Source organism: Stigmatopora argus, chromosome 9 (assembly GCF_051989625.1).
Source record: "Stigmatopora argus isolate UIUO_Sarg chromosome 9, RoL_Sarg_1.0, whole genome shotgun sequence".
NCBI classification, from domain to species: domain Eukaryota; kingdom Metazoa; phylum Chordata; class Actinopteri; order Syngnathiformes; family Syngnathidae; genus Stigmatopora; species Stigmatopora argus.
Window position 1 is genome coordinate 12,890,198 of NC_135395.1, and position 17,369 is coordinate 12,907,566.

A 17,369-nucleotide genomic window follows, 5' to 3' on the forward strand; every position below is an offset into this window, starting at 1 on the left:
ACTTAGGCCATTTACTTGCACTTTAAGCTTAACATGATTTTCTACAGACACACGAATCCTGCACTATCACGATGACTTGGCAGCTGTGGGACAGGTAGGGTTGACATCGGCTTTGGTAACACGCTTAAAGCCAAAATGATAAATTCAAAACACCCACACGAATGATTCATTTTTTCATAGGTGGCTTGAATAATAGAGTGCACATTTTATCATTTCAATGTAGGTGGTATAAACAAACATCGTCTCAAGTGAATTTTTACGCTCTTACAATTTAAGATTTATCTCTGTTAAGAGACAACAAAAGGAACATTCATTCTTTTGAATACATTTATCAAGGCAATTATATTTGTGTCGTTTTAAGTCTAGGTGATAACTCAGTTAACACGGCAGTGTGCTGTCAAACTTAACTAATGCATGTATTTAAAGTACATCTTGACGTACATTAACACTCATTGGCATTAGTGGTGTGGCGGCTATTATAAATAACACCTGAATGTGTTATGTAAATAATATACAATGAATCAAAGTTAAATTAACCTACAAGGTAGTCAGTTAAAAAGCTTCGCTTGCTTAATTTGGAGCTTCTGTGGTTACTTTTCTGTTCGCGGCTGACTGTTTTATGATGACAAATTAAAGAGAGTTCTCTGACTTGAGAATAATAATGAAAATTTTAGAATACCATATATAAGACAAACGAAGATATAATTACGCAAAACGGCCAAGCATGTCCCCAGAGACCCAGGAGAACACCTGGTTGATCGTATTAAAGTCTCTGTAATTTTGAAGATTAAGCGAGGCAAATCTAAGTACACACAGTGTAATTACAAATTGTTAATTAAAATCAATGATTCTGGTAATGGTGCTGCTCTTACCCGGATGTTTGTAGCAATTCTGGAGCTAATACATATATCACACCATCAAAATATAAGACTGTGTACATCTTTTCAAGTAGTGCATCACCTCCATTATAACTCCAAACTACATACGATGCCTTGTATTAAAGGTTTTAAGTCAGCAAGTACACCAAGTCTGCATTTTACAAACAGTTTGTTGAAAAAAAACCATTGGTAAAAACGACAAAAGATGATATTATCAAGCACCTGTCATTGGAATTATGAATATTTCTTCAAGGATCATATTTAAACATCTGAAGCCAACAGTATATTCCTTTGAAGGCCCTTAGAGCACTCTCCTGATGCCCTGTGACAGTATGAATGAAATCGGCTAAATATCTTTCATCATCAACCCCTCTTTCTGATTAGTAGAAATATGGGCTGAGGGGAGGAATATGTAAGAGTTACAGTTCCATTAAAGAAGACCATAAAAGAAGATGAAGCAAACAAGAGCTGCAGGGAACGATCATTTTACAGATGAGGACTAATACATAGATGGTAGAATGAACAAAATGGTTAAAAAGCAGGGTGGAACCAAAAAACAAAAATAACTGAAAACAAGCAAAGAACGCACGAGAATAAAGAGTGAGCCAGAGGGGAAATTGTACGGAGGAGTAAATAAGAGCAATATCCAACTGGAGAGAAAGGAAACGGGAAGGATTCAAGTCCAGCTTGCACGAATACTGCGTATAGTATGCTCGCATGTGTGCGTGCGTGCAAACATACCCACATTCACTCGACAAGACCTGCAATGAGGCTGAATGCAGCAGCCATGCTAATAAGGGCTTGGGGAAGAATCCAGGCGGCTCAGAGCAGAGCGCTGTGAAAGCATCACTTGTGCTCAGGCTCGGCTCGGCTCAGCTGCTGGCTTCACTCTGCGAGACTTCCCTCGCTGTGACAAGCACATTGAGAAGTTGCGCAGAAGCGACAAGATCCCCTAAGATTGTTTGGATAATTTAAATAAAAGGTTGGTGTGCTTACCTGTGCCGGTTTTGCATTCTGACAACATTCCCTATACAATTTAAGTAGACTAAATTCAATTCAGCCTAACAAAACAATATAACTGTGTATCAATAAGCGCAACACTATTGTCAAAATTATTTCACACGGTTATGTTAACACAGAAAATCTAAATGACTAAAAAAAATCAACTAAATAAACAAAAAAAAACTGAAGTAAAACTGAGCCACATACTGGGATAATGCCAATAATATAAGTGATGATCAGGAAGGTCAGGTCCAATCATTGGTAATGCCACGCAGTTTTGCTGAATTATACGACACAGAGAGGCAGCGCTGCTGACCTTTAAGAACGCTTCACCCAGAGGAAATGCCAATTTCCAATATTTACTGACACAGCAGCATTCTAATGACCCACAGCCAAAAACCTGTTGTTGAGCGTTACAGGGAAGTAAAGCAAAGGTGTTTTCGGTCAGATATGCGTTAAAGCTATGGCATTAACATAACATTATTATCGTTTATTCTATTAGACCTATCATTTTTTTAAAAAGTGGAACTTATGACATTTTGCCTCCGTTTGATTCAGCTCAAAAACATTGGTTCAGAGCAGGTGTTTTTCAATTATTTGTCAATTGGGTCTGATTTGTGTGAAAGAGACACCAACAATGATGGACAAGTGCCGTCTATAGTTATATGTCTGCTGGTGGCCATAGTGGGAGAAATTATTTATTATCTCCTAAGATTAAGTGAAAAGCAATATTATGCTCACATGCACAATAATGTTGATGCCTTTGAAACCCAAAAACTAAAATTAAATAAAAATATCCACCGATTAGATATACAATAATTTTCTCATTTAAATAGTCTATTCCTAACATAATTAGTACATGGTACATACAACTCCAGATGAAGTTGCTTTGCAGGGAGATCAATGAATTACCCACCATATCAGGAGCTTTGGTGCCTGTTAGGACTTTATCCCCCTAGCATAAAACTTCCAAGACTGTATTAGTATGGGCCAACACCTTTCAAAACAATCAATTGTACATTGATGAACGTCTCAAACAACAAATACGGTGAGCTTTTAGTAGAACTAAATGCCAACTGACTGAAAGATGACCCTTGAACTGCTGAGCTGAGAATTTATGGGCTCATTGGGTGATTTTACTTCTCCAATGCAGTAGGTAATTTATAACCCTGTCTGCTGTTAAGCATCGCAAGCCAGAGCCAGGATTAGACTGTGTCCAGAAACATAGGCTGTGGATGACTATAAATCTCCACTGATCGAATGCAAATTGGAAAAGTACACTATGTCTGTCAGCATACATCATGAGGATAAGGCTTGTTTGCATTCACTTACCACAAATGTATATACATGTTTAAGTGGTAAACAGACATTTACAGCATACATATAGTGGCAGAAAACTAGTTATAAGTACATCTCAATTAGACAGCATTATTGTTTACCAATAGACTGATGGAATTCTAAGATGCCCTGCATAGGAGGGTCATAAATTCTTAATAAACTGCAGTGCTGACCCTACAGACGGCACTGACCTGAATCCAATCATCAGTATGTCTCACTTCTATTCACTTTAATTGGGCTCCATTTAAGGCTTTTGTTTCTCCCAAACACAAAAACTTGACCATAATTGCATGATTGGAGAAATGTAGCACAACAAAGTCTCATGATGGAGAATGAGTGGTGTGATACTGTGCTATCAATCTGGGACCATCTGCTGATGTTTTATATGAATAAAATCTCAAGGCTCTCAATGCCAGAAGCACAGAGTGCATGCGATTAATATGCCTAGGTTAATGAGCAGGCCCAGCATTGCCTTAGCTCTGCTGTCACTTTGTATGTGTCTTAGTGGTTACTCGCTTGCTTAACTATTGCTGCTGGACAATTCAGACATTGTACATGGCACCCTTTTTGCTATTAAGAAGACCTGAAGCATCCCCATTCATTATTGGGGAAATATCCTAAATATACATATACTGCGTGAGTAAATGCATTCACTTTAGGAAGTGCCACCTGGCAATTATACTGCTAATTAAAAGGGCAACACACACTTAATAGACTCGTCCCTCAGGAGAAATGTTCATTCCTACAAAGGAATCCACTGCACTGTCCATTCTCTTTACTTTCATATTTTGCATCTCTTTCTTACAATCTTTGCCTAAATATGATAGGGTTGTGCTATATAGGTCTACGTCACACTTACAATGATTGGATGCATTTAATCAAACTGAGCAGAAAAAAATAGATTGCCATCACACTAAATATTCTAATCACAAATGAAAAGTAACATAAATTGCGGGTCACAGAGACTAAACAAGCCACCTTAGTCAAACACGTGAGACACACAGATAAGGGCACACCTGCACACTTGCCCATCTGTTTTCTTTGGGGACTATAAGGTTTTTATATAAGTGAATATGCGTCTCCTAACTGTGGCAGTGATGCATAAAAAGAACACACAGCAGATGAAGCTCTTTCAAATTGAAACTGTTCAAATAAAACTAAGTCACATACTAGGAAGGGTGAAATTACGATCGATGTAGACCTCAAATACAGATTTAAGGCACTATGAGGGAATGTTTATTTGACAATGTTTTAAAAGGTACTAAGAAATAATGTACCTGGCTTAGTTTTAGATAAGTCTTTTTAATATAAAATGATGTTATACATAAGGTTGTATTTTAGCAAACATTTTGTGTTGTGCCTCTCAAAGGCAAATAAATTGACAACTAAAGAAAATGTTCCTCAAAACCAATATTTTAAAATAGTAACATTTTATATAGGGCAACAGATGCATAAGAACCCCTAATGGTCTAGAATTCCCTGATGAAGAAGTTAAATTTTAAAATTGAACTTTTCCACCATTCTGATTTCAGTAGTGCAAACAAGTCAACACTTTCAAGACTGACTAAACTGAAATTCCATGGTGGCCTTTCTCGCTACTCTCGTCCATTCTAAGTGGCCACATGCTCCTGAAAAAAAAGACACTGGAAACCCAGTGGGTCCATCTTAACCACTCAGGCAGTCTCAGTGGAACTCAATCTGACAAGTAGCCACATCAATACTGTGATTATACAATGAATAGCACTATGACAAGACTTCCCAAAAATGAATTGAGACTGGTTGGAATGGCCACATCGAGATGAGTACAGTCCACTACGAAATGTAGTCATCAATTCTTTGCTTCATCTGTATTATTATTTTATTTTTAAACAAAATTTCACAGAAATGGCAGTGACTAGTCTCGTTGCTAAAGTAAATGAATCTATTGCAGAAAAAAAAAATGGAGATTTTGCTGAAGACAGGACCGGGAACATGCATATGTTGTGGGATAAATCATGTATAGTGTCTCCCTCAGGAGTAGTACAACGCGAGTGTTTAAGTGAAATATGAAGCCATAGATAATTGAATGCATGTTTCCCTATGTTGAAAGCCATCATCTCACAGGTCAGGAATAAATGATGAGAGATGATGGAATTGAGTTGGGGAGTAGGAAGGCGAAAGGCCCAAGAAAAAGGAATTAGAGGTCAGTACTAGTAAGAGTATGTATGATATCATACCATGAATAACAGATGAGGAAAAAAAGAGAAAAGTTCAAACATTCATTGCAATAATCATTTTCCTAAAGTAATTTAAAAGAGTGGGACCGTTAAAGTGATGCACGAAGGCCTGTGGATTTTTGGTAAATAGAAACTCACATTGTCAGCGATGGTGCGACCCAGCTTGTCCATTCTGGATCCGGCCTCTGCAATTTTCTTGGCAGCACTGATGACATCAGATGTATTCTTCAATGGCCCTTTGCCCCTGGAGACAACAAGTTAAAGATCAGTTTCTGATATGTTGTATTGTTATAGTATTAATTTATTTAATAAAGGTGATTTTTAAAGCATGTTCAACACCACAGATTTAAACTAATCCAAGTGTTATCAGGGCCAGCAACAACAAAAAAATTAAAAAATAACTAATTAATATTCACTGGTGTAATGAAAAACAATTAAATAACCTTATCTACCTCAATGCACAACAGTATAATAGATTTGTAACACTTATTGACCCTACATTCCATCAACTGGGCACCTTGATCTAGTCTAGCACTGAACAATGTTATTTTCCCACACTGTTCCAACATGGGATTCAGAGAAAAAGTTGAAGAGGCATAAATTCAAGTCAAAACAACTCACTGGAGTTTAAAAACAAAACAAAATCCAAGACAGATTTTTGTGTCAAGTTTATATTGCGTACTCTTCAATGGGCTGCTCTAAAATAAGTCAAAATACTAATAAAAAAAAGTCTGATTTGAGCAGGAACTTAAGCGTAAACAGCTAAACCCTATTTTTTTAAAAGGGAACTTCACTAAAGTTGAGGATTACGGGGATAAGTAAGAAGCCTTTGTGACAGGAAGACAATAGAGGAAAGCTGATCAAGACAGCTGAAACTCTATATCAGGTGGCCCCCAAATATATTGCATGTCTCCAAGCCACAAAATGCCTTATTCATAAGGGCCAACAGAGAGCCATAAGCAATGGAGGAAGTCAACAAGAATCACTCTCACTCTACAGATTTGTCATGAGAGGTCGAGATCAATTATCTCACAGAGCATTAACCTTGGCAAGGCATTGTGCCAGCTCAAGGTTATAGGGGCAATAATTTGGCCAAAGTGAAATTAGCTAGCTACTGACCTTCTGTCTGCTGCTATACCATGAAAGCGTGAAAGATTAATATGAACATATATATTCAATCACACAATCTTTCATGTAAGTCTTTGTGCAATGAGAGTTCATTTCATCTTTGTTCTCCTTTGATACTTTGTTTTTCCAAGCACAACTAGACGTCATTTTTTCCATCCATGTTCATACGCATGGATTGGCTCTGTCCAATAAAATCAATGTTTTCCACAGATTTGAAGTTCATATAATGAAGTGAATATCTATTGCTTGTGATGTTACGCCAGCACAGAGTTTTTAAAGACCAACATTTCAGCTAAGTCAAGCACTTATTGACCACATTTACAGGTCAGCAAATGAGTCCATCTCACAAAATAGCACTTTTAAATTTGTTTTGGAGAAATCACAGTCCAACTCACCTGGTGAAGTCTGTCATTTCCATCATGATCATGCACATTTGCTTGGCCAGAACAATGATGTCGTTGCCGCTGTCATCCCATTTGGATACCTCGGCATCTAGCTTGCTCTTCTCTTCCTGGAAACTGGCAACTTGCTCTGCTATCTTTGCCTTCTGTTCCTGTGGCAACTGAGCCATAATAGCCTAAAGCAAGGAATAATTGAAGGATAACAGGTCAAAATTGCAGACTGTGGCTGCCTTCTTACAGTTTATAGAAATCACCAGCATGGTGCTACAGGAGATAAGAGGCTAAAATCGGTGTATCGAGACAGTTCACTATGATTGTTTTCTCTTACTTTATTACCTATCACATTTTAGATAGTGTAAAATATACAAGAACAAGTTTAAAAAAAAGAAGCCATTAATCCACATCAATAATATTCAGCATTTGCGGGTAAACATTTTAACTCTGCCTCAAGCAACACAAGATCAATACATGGAGATTTATTTAACACTATTTGATACCATGCACAAATGTTTCCAATCGACCAATAGTGTGTATAATTGAAGGACAGCTACCAAACAGAAAATTAGAGCTACCATAAATGAAATTTAGAGGTCAGAAAGGGAAGATACTTGATACCCTAAAATTATGTTAAAGTACATTAAATAAAATATTTTAAGATTCATCTTATTTATTGTTCCATTGAATATAATCTTTATCCTTGAATGGTATTATTTAATTAAACAACCTGGGGTGCTGAAAGTTATACAAAGCAGACATTTTAAGCCCTAAATCGAATAAAAACTTGTGCCAGAAATACGACAGAACAGACTTCACTTTAAGCATTAGCTTCGATGCCAATAGGAAACAACTTATTGATTCTTATAAATTCCTTGCAGCGCTAATTGGCCAAGCAATGTCACGTGATCATCCGCAGCCAGTGATGTTCAAGCGGGGCATGTTATTGTGTATAGACATGATGATTCGATGTGTCTTGACCTCCGCGTCAGAGGCTCCACCCTCTCTGATACCAACCCACCGAACCCCTAAGGTTCGATCGAACCCAGGCTAAGAACCACTGATTTAGATGTAGCACTACTGAAGGCCTAGGTGTGAAATGCACAGCCCGCCACTGAGTTAAAAGTATGTCAAAGTATAGGCTTAGTGAAGAAAAGTTGCATAAGCCACTGCTGTATCAACAATGCTGATTTTCTGCATCTTGACACCATTCTACATAAAGATATGACACTGTATAATTTTGTAATGTTGTTTGGTTTGTCTGCATTGGCTCCTACAAGCAGAATCCTGACACTTACCCTTGCACTCTGTCCAGCAATCAACTGGTCATCTTCTGTCTGCACGCTGGTCCTGCTGCGAACATCGAAGTCTTCGGTTTCAAAGTCAGAGTCATCCAATTCTTCTGGAGTCTAGATAAAAAAATGGGAATGTAGATGTGAGAAGTTACCCAAAACATGAATTCCACCCATCTACGAGAAACACTGACATGAGGTCATCTTCTGATAAGTTTGTATATTAAGAAAAGTCCATGTACTGCTAAAAAGACATGCTAACAGAGAAAATGGAAGAAATAGGAAGAACAATAGAGGAAAAATAGTTCAAAGTCCCATCTGGAATTATTGGAAAAGAGAAAGAGGTGTGGGTTGTGTTGCCACTTCAAATTTAATCCACTTCAATCTTTTAATATAAACCCAACCATATGCTTTTGTTTATAAGCAAACATTCAAACGCAGTATAACTTCATTACTCATGCACTTTTGGGAAGCTATATTATTAAAAGTTGGTCCAAAAAAGCTGATTGCAAGGCTGGGTTTACCTAGGGGGATTTAACTTCATAGTTAACTGCTTTTGAGTAGTTCCATCTAAAAATAAGTGAGTCCCTTGTTTTATTGAATGTAGTGATATTCCTGTGCAAAGAATATGAATATGTTTTCAGGTACAAAGCTGTACTGACTCACAAGCATCTCTTTCAAGCTAGACTATGCTGTTCAGTGGGGCGTAGATATCACCTGCCATGGCCTGAGCAACAGATGAATGTGGGAGGCTCACAAATGGTAGCTCATGTTTGGCAGCAAAAGGGCCCCCTTTTTAAGCAATCTCAGTACCATAGTGCACTTAAAAAAGGGTTTTCTATTTTTCTCTTTTTTTCAACAAGGGATAAAATCTATGATGTGCCATTTTCTTAACTTTCCTGCTAAACTATCATGTTGGACAGAGCAGTTTTTCGCTGGCTCTTCTTGAGACTTTTGAGAAAAGTGGAAAAACCTGTTTCTAACTATCAGCCGCTCTCATGATACGCTCATGTTTGGGGGGGCATATTTTCTGATGTCGCTGTTGGGGTGTTCAGTCCAGCTTGACAAATACAGTCTGACCACCAATTTTGGAAAGTAGAAGGACATTTGTTGGTATAGTCTGAGCAATTTCTCAGGTGGAAAACAAATGTCAGGTACTTAAGTGTTTTTTTCCAGATTGTATTTTTTTATGGATAATTTTGAGGTGTTTGAAGTACTCAGTCCAAAAAGTGGCTTTTTGAGAAATCTAACTTAGCAAAAGCAAAACGTATTTTCCAGATACCTGTATAGTTTAGATTGACACAGCATTTCGAAGGATGAAAACGATAAAATCTGAGGCCTAAGCATTCTAGTCAGAAATTAAGTTTTAGTGGTGGTGCCACCTACATTCTGGGCATGCATAGAATGTCTCCATATCTATGCAATTTCCCTACAGAGTAGGGAAATTGGCTTCCCTAAAGAGTAACAAAAGAACGCCACTTTTCTGTTATTGCTTCAGACTGCTTCAGTCCACACGAGACAGTCACAATTCTAGTACATCTATCTGTATAACAAAACAATGTTTTCTTTACCATGTATTATTGCTTTGCCTGGCCAGGTTCCTTTCAAACAGCACAAAATAGCTGTTATACACCCTTTTCTATAGTAGTGCTATAATACGGTGGCGTTTACGTTGCCTGTAAATTCACTGCACTTCTATTTGTATAACGTGGATGTCTTCAAAGAAAAAAAATACGACAAAAGAAAAACACGTCCCTGAGACAATTGACCATTAAAAGCTCTTAAAGGCTAGCAGTAACATTACAAGATGGAGGGAGCTCATCTTAAAGATTGAAAAAGGTTGACCGTCTTGAATTCTTCTTGCACATTCGGTTAGAAAATGAAACCACTGAAAAAAGTTGCTTTTCATTCAATTGATTTATAGAAATGACTACAGTAATACCTTGATATACGTGTCTCAACATATGAGCAATTTGAGATACAAGGAAAATTCAGAGCAAATTTTTGCCTTGAGATACGAGACAAATTTAAGATACGAGCATACCAGATGGTTCCCGATGAGGTCGACCTGGTGGCCAAGTATGCGATAGGCAGCTTATGAGAACAGTACTGCTTTGTTCTTCTCGCCGCACCTCCCTCGCGTAAAGATATCTACAGGCACCGAGCCGTACCGGTTGCATTTTTTACTGTAGATAGCGTGACCGAAAATCTACGGAATCTACATGGACGTGAAAGCAAAGCAAGCATCTGAAAAAGACACCAGCGAAACCCTTCAAAGCGAGTCATGGCTGGTTCGATAATTAAAACTACCATCTGTCTGTACTGAATGCCACATTTTAGAATTGATCATAACGTCTGGCTATTTGTTAGTTTGTGAGTATGTGGTGAATTAGAACAAACAAAAATGTTTTTCCATTGTAATATCCTATTTGTGTGTGTTTTTCAGAGGGTGGGAACAGATTAATTTTTAGGGGAAAAATTGACATACAATGTCGATCACACATTAAGCTCGTATCTCAAGGTATTACTGTATTGGAATATAACATTGTCATTCTGAAATAACATTTCATCATTTGCAAAACATATATTATAAATTCCCTGAGAGAAGGAAAAGATGTGTACAACCTTACCCTAATCATGAGGACAGCCTTGCGAATGTCTCGTATGCCATCATATACAAGACGAGAAGCATCTATGAACTCATTCTCATCAACTGGCTGCGTGGGGTTTGCGCTCAAGGCCTCAACTGCAGACTCAATTTGCTCTGTGAACCGTGGCATCACTGAAGGTGGGAGAGATGAAAGGTGGAAAATACAATATTAACGAAGATTTCTTTGAAGAATCCACAGAGCGCTTAAGCCAATGCAACCACAGTGTATGCATTGACAAATAAAAAATACACCAAGAACAAAAACAAGGTCACAAATACAAAAGTTGTTAATTAGCTTTTTGGTCTGTTTCATTTCTCCTTCAATGTTGTAAGTGGTAATATGCCTTTGTTACTGCATGGTCAATATAAAAAGAGTTCATTTGAAAGAAACCGTTTAAATTTTTCGTTAGCAATTTACTTGTTACTTTTATTCAACTTTTAGCTTTAGCATAATCCCATCAGAGGTTGCCACTGCAGAGTATTTTAAAAAATCGAATTTTTTCATGATGTTTGAAATATAATGCGTGTTTATATTAATGCTACAACTAATTCAACAGCGAACCAGGGGTAATTTAACATCAATCTATCATGAATAATATTCCTTCGTACATCTAAACAATTAAACACAGCACTAAATGTTGTTGTTGTATCTGAGTCGCACCTGTGTCAGTCAGAAGCTTGGTGGCCTCTAACACCTTCTCTGTGTAGATTCCAGGTTCATAATTATCCATTTCAGAAGTGACCACATGGACTACTCGAGCAGCACGGCCTCGAATAGCCCCAGCAGTGCGATCTAAACCATCCACATCTTTTTCTTGCAGAGCGATAACACACTTATTCACATCCTCCAAGATGTGATTCTCTGGGGAACAAGACAACAGTATTTCCAGTAAGATTTTCCTAAATGAAACTATGATTTGAATATTCATTTTGGTATGGGGATCTCCCAAGTACGACTTACCTGAGACACAAAGGAAGTCATCAATGGATGTGATGTCATCAACCGCATCCGTAAGGACTCTAACCTGCTTCTCCCATTGGTCCTTGAATAAATCCATATTGTCTTGTGCCACCTTACTGTTGGGCTTTGCAGCTAGGGCCAAGGCTGCATTAATCACCTATAATCGTCAAATCACAACAGACATGTTTACGTCATTAGATTGTTTGGCCTAATTGGGCAATTAATAATACCCTAATCTACAACTCCAGTGTTGAAACTGCACTCTGAAGATAAACCTTTTCAGGAAACAATTTCTGAATGAACTGATGAAAAAAGCCTGCAAAAAAGTCTAGTGATTGTTTTCTACATTGAAATCAAACCTAGCTGGAGAAGTATTTTGTATCAGGACAAGAAATTATATATTTTTTTCCATTTTATTAATCCCACCATAGTAAGTGTTTTCATTTTTATGTCTGGTTGTGCTTTACAATTAGGTGATCTTAATAGAAGCTAGTGTTAAAAGCAGTAGTACCTGAGGACAAAGGGTTTCCAATTGCGATGCTGCCATCCGCACTAACTTGACTCCCTCCTCATTGTTGGAGATCGAACACGCCAAGTTGGCCACCTAAAAAAACACAAGAAAGAAATGAGAAAAGACATCTAAAAATGGAAACATCCCAATTTTTCAGATAATATTCACAGCTTCCCGAGAAATTGCGCTTCTCCAAAAAATGTAGGTCAGCAACTGTTGGATATGAGGACAACAATGCATAAAGAGAATGTCTGTGATGAGAGGAACTGCGCAAAAATTGGATTATACAGGCAACAATGTGCTTAAATGTAATCTAATACAACTCATACATTTATTAGCGGATGATGGGGAAAAGTGCAAAATCTGGATCCTCTGTGTATAGTTTTAAATATTCACTCTGCCCACCTACTAAAAGAGACATGAAAGAAGGTAGTGGGATTAGTTTAGATGGTATCTAAAGATAAATGTGGGTCAGTCCTAATGTCAGGTTTTAAACAATGTGTATGAACTAATGGACCGTTTGCCTGTAGGCTACCAACTCTTTAGCTCATATCATGTGACCAAAATAGTGGAACACTGATTCTGTTTTGTTAGAGGACGGTTTTAAGAGCACAGATTAAACAACTTTTGTTGTGAAGCACTTTCAAATATACTTATTTCATACACTTGTGGATAAAATTACCAATCAATGGCATGAAAACAAAATTACCGTAACTGAAATGACCAACCAAGAACAGTCATTTCCTTTGACATTACATTTCCATCTCACTGATTTCAGAATTTGGCCAGAAACCTATTAAATCATATTCTGACCATCTAAAGAGAAATTAATATTTCTACAAAACATTGGAAATTGCTTGTAATGCATTCGCTAAATAACATCTGTCATGTTTTAACAATGAAATCACTGTTCATAGTATATAAATCTTGAGCAGCTCTTCCCAGAAAATTAATACAAGACACTTTCAGTCAAAGGTGTTTCAAGCAACTAGAATTTAAAAGGTTCCGTCTCTGATGTGGTGAACCATTTAGTTCAACTCACCAGCAATTTTTTGGCAAAGCTTATGCTGCTCTGTTCTCAGTGGACGAGTCAATGCAGTAAACTTGTGGTTGACTGCCCACGGAGATCTGTCCTGTTTCAAATGTCAGCATTTGATGCTAGGACATGTGCCTTGAGGAATCGAGTCAAGTACACTAATGATGAGCTAGTGCTGACACTGGCTTGTTGCTCCTCCAAAGATATTGAATGAAAAATGTCAAATATTTGCTTGCCAAGGATTGGCCTGCTGTATGTGATAACCCTAACTCTGTCATTATCCACGTGGAACCTCAAACTATTTAGGAACATTGTCAAATGCTGGTTAACGCCAGTAGAAAAAAAATAAACACACTAAACTTTAAATTAACAGTGTCCGAGTAACAAACTGGAAAGCAGAGGATGAACACCAAAGCTGTTAAGGGTGTTTTATAAAGAAGAGTCAACATTGTACTTCACCTCAATAAGCTTGTTGGCATGCTCACGGAAGACCTGTGCATATTCCTTTACTTCTTTCTCGTTGCCATTTTTTGCCGCCTCAATCAAAACCAGGAGGGGTACATTGGTTTCCAAAAATGAGTCAGACACATGGTCCATAACAGCTTTGCGTAGCTAAAGGGTAAGAAACAGAAGATTAAAAAAGTTTTGTTTTCAAAGCATGTCACATATTCATTGATGTAAAAAAAAAACTGCAGGTTCTTATATAATGCAGTTTAAAAACAAGGGGGGAAATACCTGTCTGCGGAGGTCCCTGGTTTTCTTTGTCATCCTGTCAATGGCTGTGTTCAGAGCATCACTCCTGTCTTTTCTCCCAGCCTGTTTAAAAAAATGCAAACAAAAGGTTTTGTGAGATAATTGCCAATCTGCAAATAACTACCCAATTTAAGTTTCATTCATCCACCATTATCCCTGCGAGAGTCAAAGGGGCATTGAAGCTTATCCCAGCTGACTACTAGTACGAGGTAGTGTAAACCACGTACTGAATTTTAGCCAATTGTTGCCATGACGAGTCCCCTGATGCTAAATTAATTTTTACACAGTGCTATTTAATACACTCCAAACAAATCTCATGCAAGATCCAGTGTCTTGGTTCCCATAAGTCGACGATTCACAAAAGTAATCAGTTATTTGTCAACTATTAACATTTTATTACAGACCTATTTGTGGTGTGACATTTTGAAGCCAATAAATAACTTATTTCAAGAGGGAAAATGACCCTAGAATTGTGTTGGTAAATGCTTAAATGAGTCAGAAAAAAATTGGTAAGTCAACTTATCATCATAGTCCCAATTTTTTCCGGACTATATTTTTCAACCTACAACTTAATAGAAGCATTTAAATTATGTACCGAAACATTTCATCTGTTTTTTGGCAGAGGTCCAAGCTAAGTGGCAAGCAGTCCTCAAACCCTAACCACTGTTCCCCAGAGAGTACGGAGATGTTCCGCCTCATTCGCCAAACTGTTCAAGTGGAAGGTACCAGAACTAAAACTTTCTTACACAGCCGCACACTGGTTGGCTCCCAAAATTGCAAACGCTAGGCAGAGGAGCAGTAGTAACGTTACAGGGAAATTAGATGGACACAAAGGGCAACAGGAAAAAATATTGCTTCTTTTCTGGTACTGATTATTATTCTTTTCAACTACAAAGACAATGGCATACATAGTTTTGAAACTTTGAATTGGTGATGCATTATTGATATATGCATTGATGACAGTAGGGGTGGCAACTAAAGTGGGAAGGCAAATGGTAGGAGTGGCATCTGACACCATCTGGACACCCCAGCGGGGAGCACGAGGAGACTAACAATCTCCTGTACCATTAATCAAGAGACCCCCCTCCTTAAAAACCCAGTTGGATGCAGTTCAGTGGTAGGGGCTTTAGTCTTCACTGACCCTATTCCTGCAATTCTATTCAAGCTTAGCCTATATTTCATTTCCACACCAGAGAGCTTGAAAACACTTCAGGTGCTCATTATGGAGGCAGTTTCTTTGTGACACCGTTTGTGTTTTCAAATATTTTAGGAGGGATTTAAAAACATCCCTATTTTCATTGATTAGATCCGCATTTCCCAACCTTTTTTGAGCTGTGACACTTTTTGCATAAGAAAAAATGTCAAGGAACACCACCATCTGAAAATCTTTTAGTTTAAAACAATGTCGCCTATATTAACAATAGTCATTCTCATCAAAGTTTTATCAGCAGGAATCACATAAACCTCCAAAATTATTCCAAAATGAAATTTTTCATAATGACCTAATGTCACCAAAACATGATGTCTGCAGACCCTGAACAACTCCCAGTTCAAGCGATGCAAAAATAAGTCAAGTCATGTTTTTAAATCGCATAATTTTATGACTCTTCTCCAAATATTACGCAAAAAATGTAGTGCTCACACGGACTTTACGTCACCAAAACTCGATGCCCTAGAAACCAAACAACTTCCGGTTCATGTTAGAAAAAAATAAGCAACAAAATGACTCAGTTTGAATCTTGTTATAGTATAATCTATAGTTTAACGTTCATCATATTTTGATTTTAACCATATTTCTGTTTTAATCTCAATATATTCATATTAATTTTTATCTCTGAATATCTGAATATTACATTGTATGACTTGCAATTTCCCACGGCACATCCGACCGACCATTGCTCACGGCACACCATTCGGCCGTGGCACAGTAGATGGGAAACTATTAGATTACATGAAAAGTATTATACAGGGAATATACCCTACTAATATTGAGTAACCCAAATACTGCCATTTCAAAAGGCATCACAGTTGGTGATTAGGGCTTTGACAATAATTCAGAAGGTATGTGTGTTACATGCTGGTCGAAGACAAACACCCCCATAGTCAGTGAGTTGTAAATTAGACATTTAACTGAATAGGCAAAAACTGCAGCCTGCTAATCTAAGCATAGCTGCCAACTGGGAGAAAATTATTTATAGCTTGATTCGTTTTATTTCCAGACGATTTTTTTAAGTAGCTGAAGAACAATATTGGACAGGAGTTGCTGTATATTACCAATAGGATCAAAAGTATTCTGCTTACCATTCAATAGCTTTGTTTTGTACACTGTAGTAAAGAAAGCAAGTCTATTAATTTGCTAATTTCACGCTCTACACATGCCAGGGTTAGTAAACTCGCTCATCACGTTGAAAAGGAGTTTGTTTATATGATGCAATGTGTTTATTGTTATTGTATTTTGTAGGGAAGGATTAAATTAAACCTTTAGAGAAACCCAGTACTTATTCCAGGCAATATTGTTCTTTGCCTAGGCCTCCAATCAGACACTCAAGAGAATGTGGCATTTGGAATGAGATTTAAATGACAAAAATGAAGGTACATTTTAAGAATATTTTCTATATTTGTTAAATCTAAATCATAATGATAGAGTAGTACAGTTCTTTAAAAAAATGTTGGAAAATTAAGTTCTAAACAGTGCTATATTCAATGTCTTAAATTAAGTACTAATGTTTGGGTTGTTTAAGACTGGGCATGTTGTTGAATTAGAACCTAACAACACATGCTTCACTACACTGCGTTTGTGTATTGGAATGATTTTATGCATAATGAAGATTATTCTGTCAATATATCGAATGATGCCCTCCTCTAGTTACATTCAAACCTAATACATTATTTTTCTAGCTGTGCGTGTTTAAAAGAAAAATGAGTGGTATGAAAAGCTTGATAATTTAATATTTTCCTTTAGAAATTAATGATTGCATGGATCAGCTGTTTGAAACAGTGTTTAGGGTTGTTGTCTTGTCTGGTGCAACCTTAACTTTATCACTGATTGTTGAACATTGTTCAAAAATCTAATGATACCGACAGGAATCAAAACAACCTTTAACTTTAACAAGATTGTCAGCACGAGTTTTGGCAACACAGCCCCAAATGATGTAACCACAACATTTTACTGTGGAAAGAAAGTTGTTTGTCTCTGGGATTGCTGTATT

General features: G+C 37.3%; 1 protein-coding gene across 2 annotated transcripts in view; it reads right to left on the reverse strand.

Moving 5' to 3' along the window:
- ctnna1 (catenin (cadherin-associated protein), alpha 1) overlaps positions 1–17,369 on the reverse strand; it is a 57,982-nt gene that overhangs the window by 25,456 nt on the left and 15,157 nt on the right. For both annotated transcript variants that reach the window (XM_077609309.1, XM_077609310.1), the window contains exons 8-16: positions 14,143–14,223; positions 13,867–14,019; positions 12,372–12,464; positions 11,861–12,017; positions 11,561–11,761; positions 10,880–11,031; positions 8,256–8,366; positions 6,958–7,139; positions 5,573–5,678 (exon numbers count right to left, since the gene is read on the reverse strand). In XM_077609309.1, coding sequence (XP_077465435.1) covers positions 5,573–5,678; positions 6,958–7,139; positions 8,256–8,366; positions 10,880–11,031; positions 11,561–11,761; positions 11,861–12,017; positions 12,372–12,464; positions 13,867–14,019; positions 14,143–14,223 — 1,236 coding nt within the window. The remainder of the gene's footprint in view (positions 1–5,572; positions 5,679–6,957; positions 7,140–8,255; positions 8,367–10,879; positions 11,032–11,560; positions 11,762–11,860; positions 12,018–12,371; positions 12,465–13,866; positions 14,020–14,142; positions 14,224–17,369) is intronic.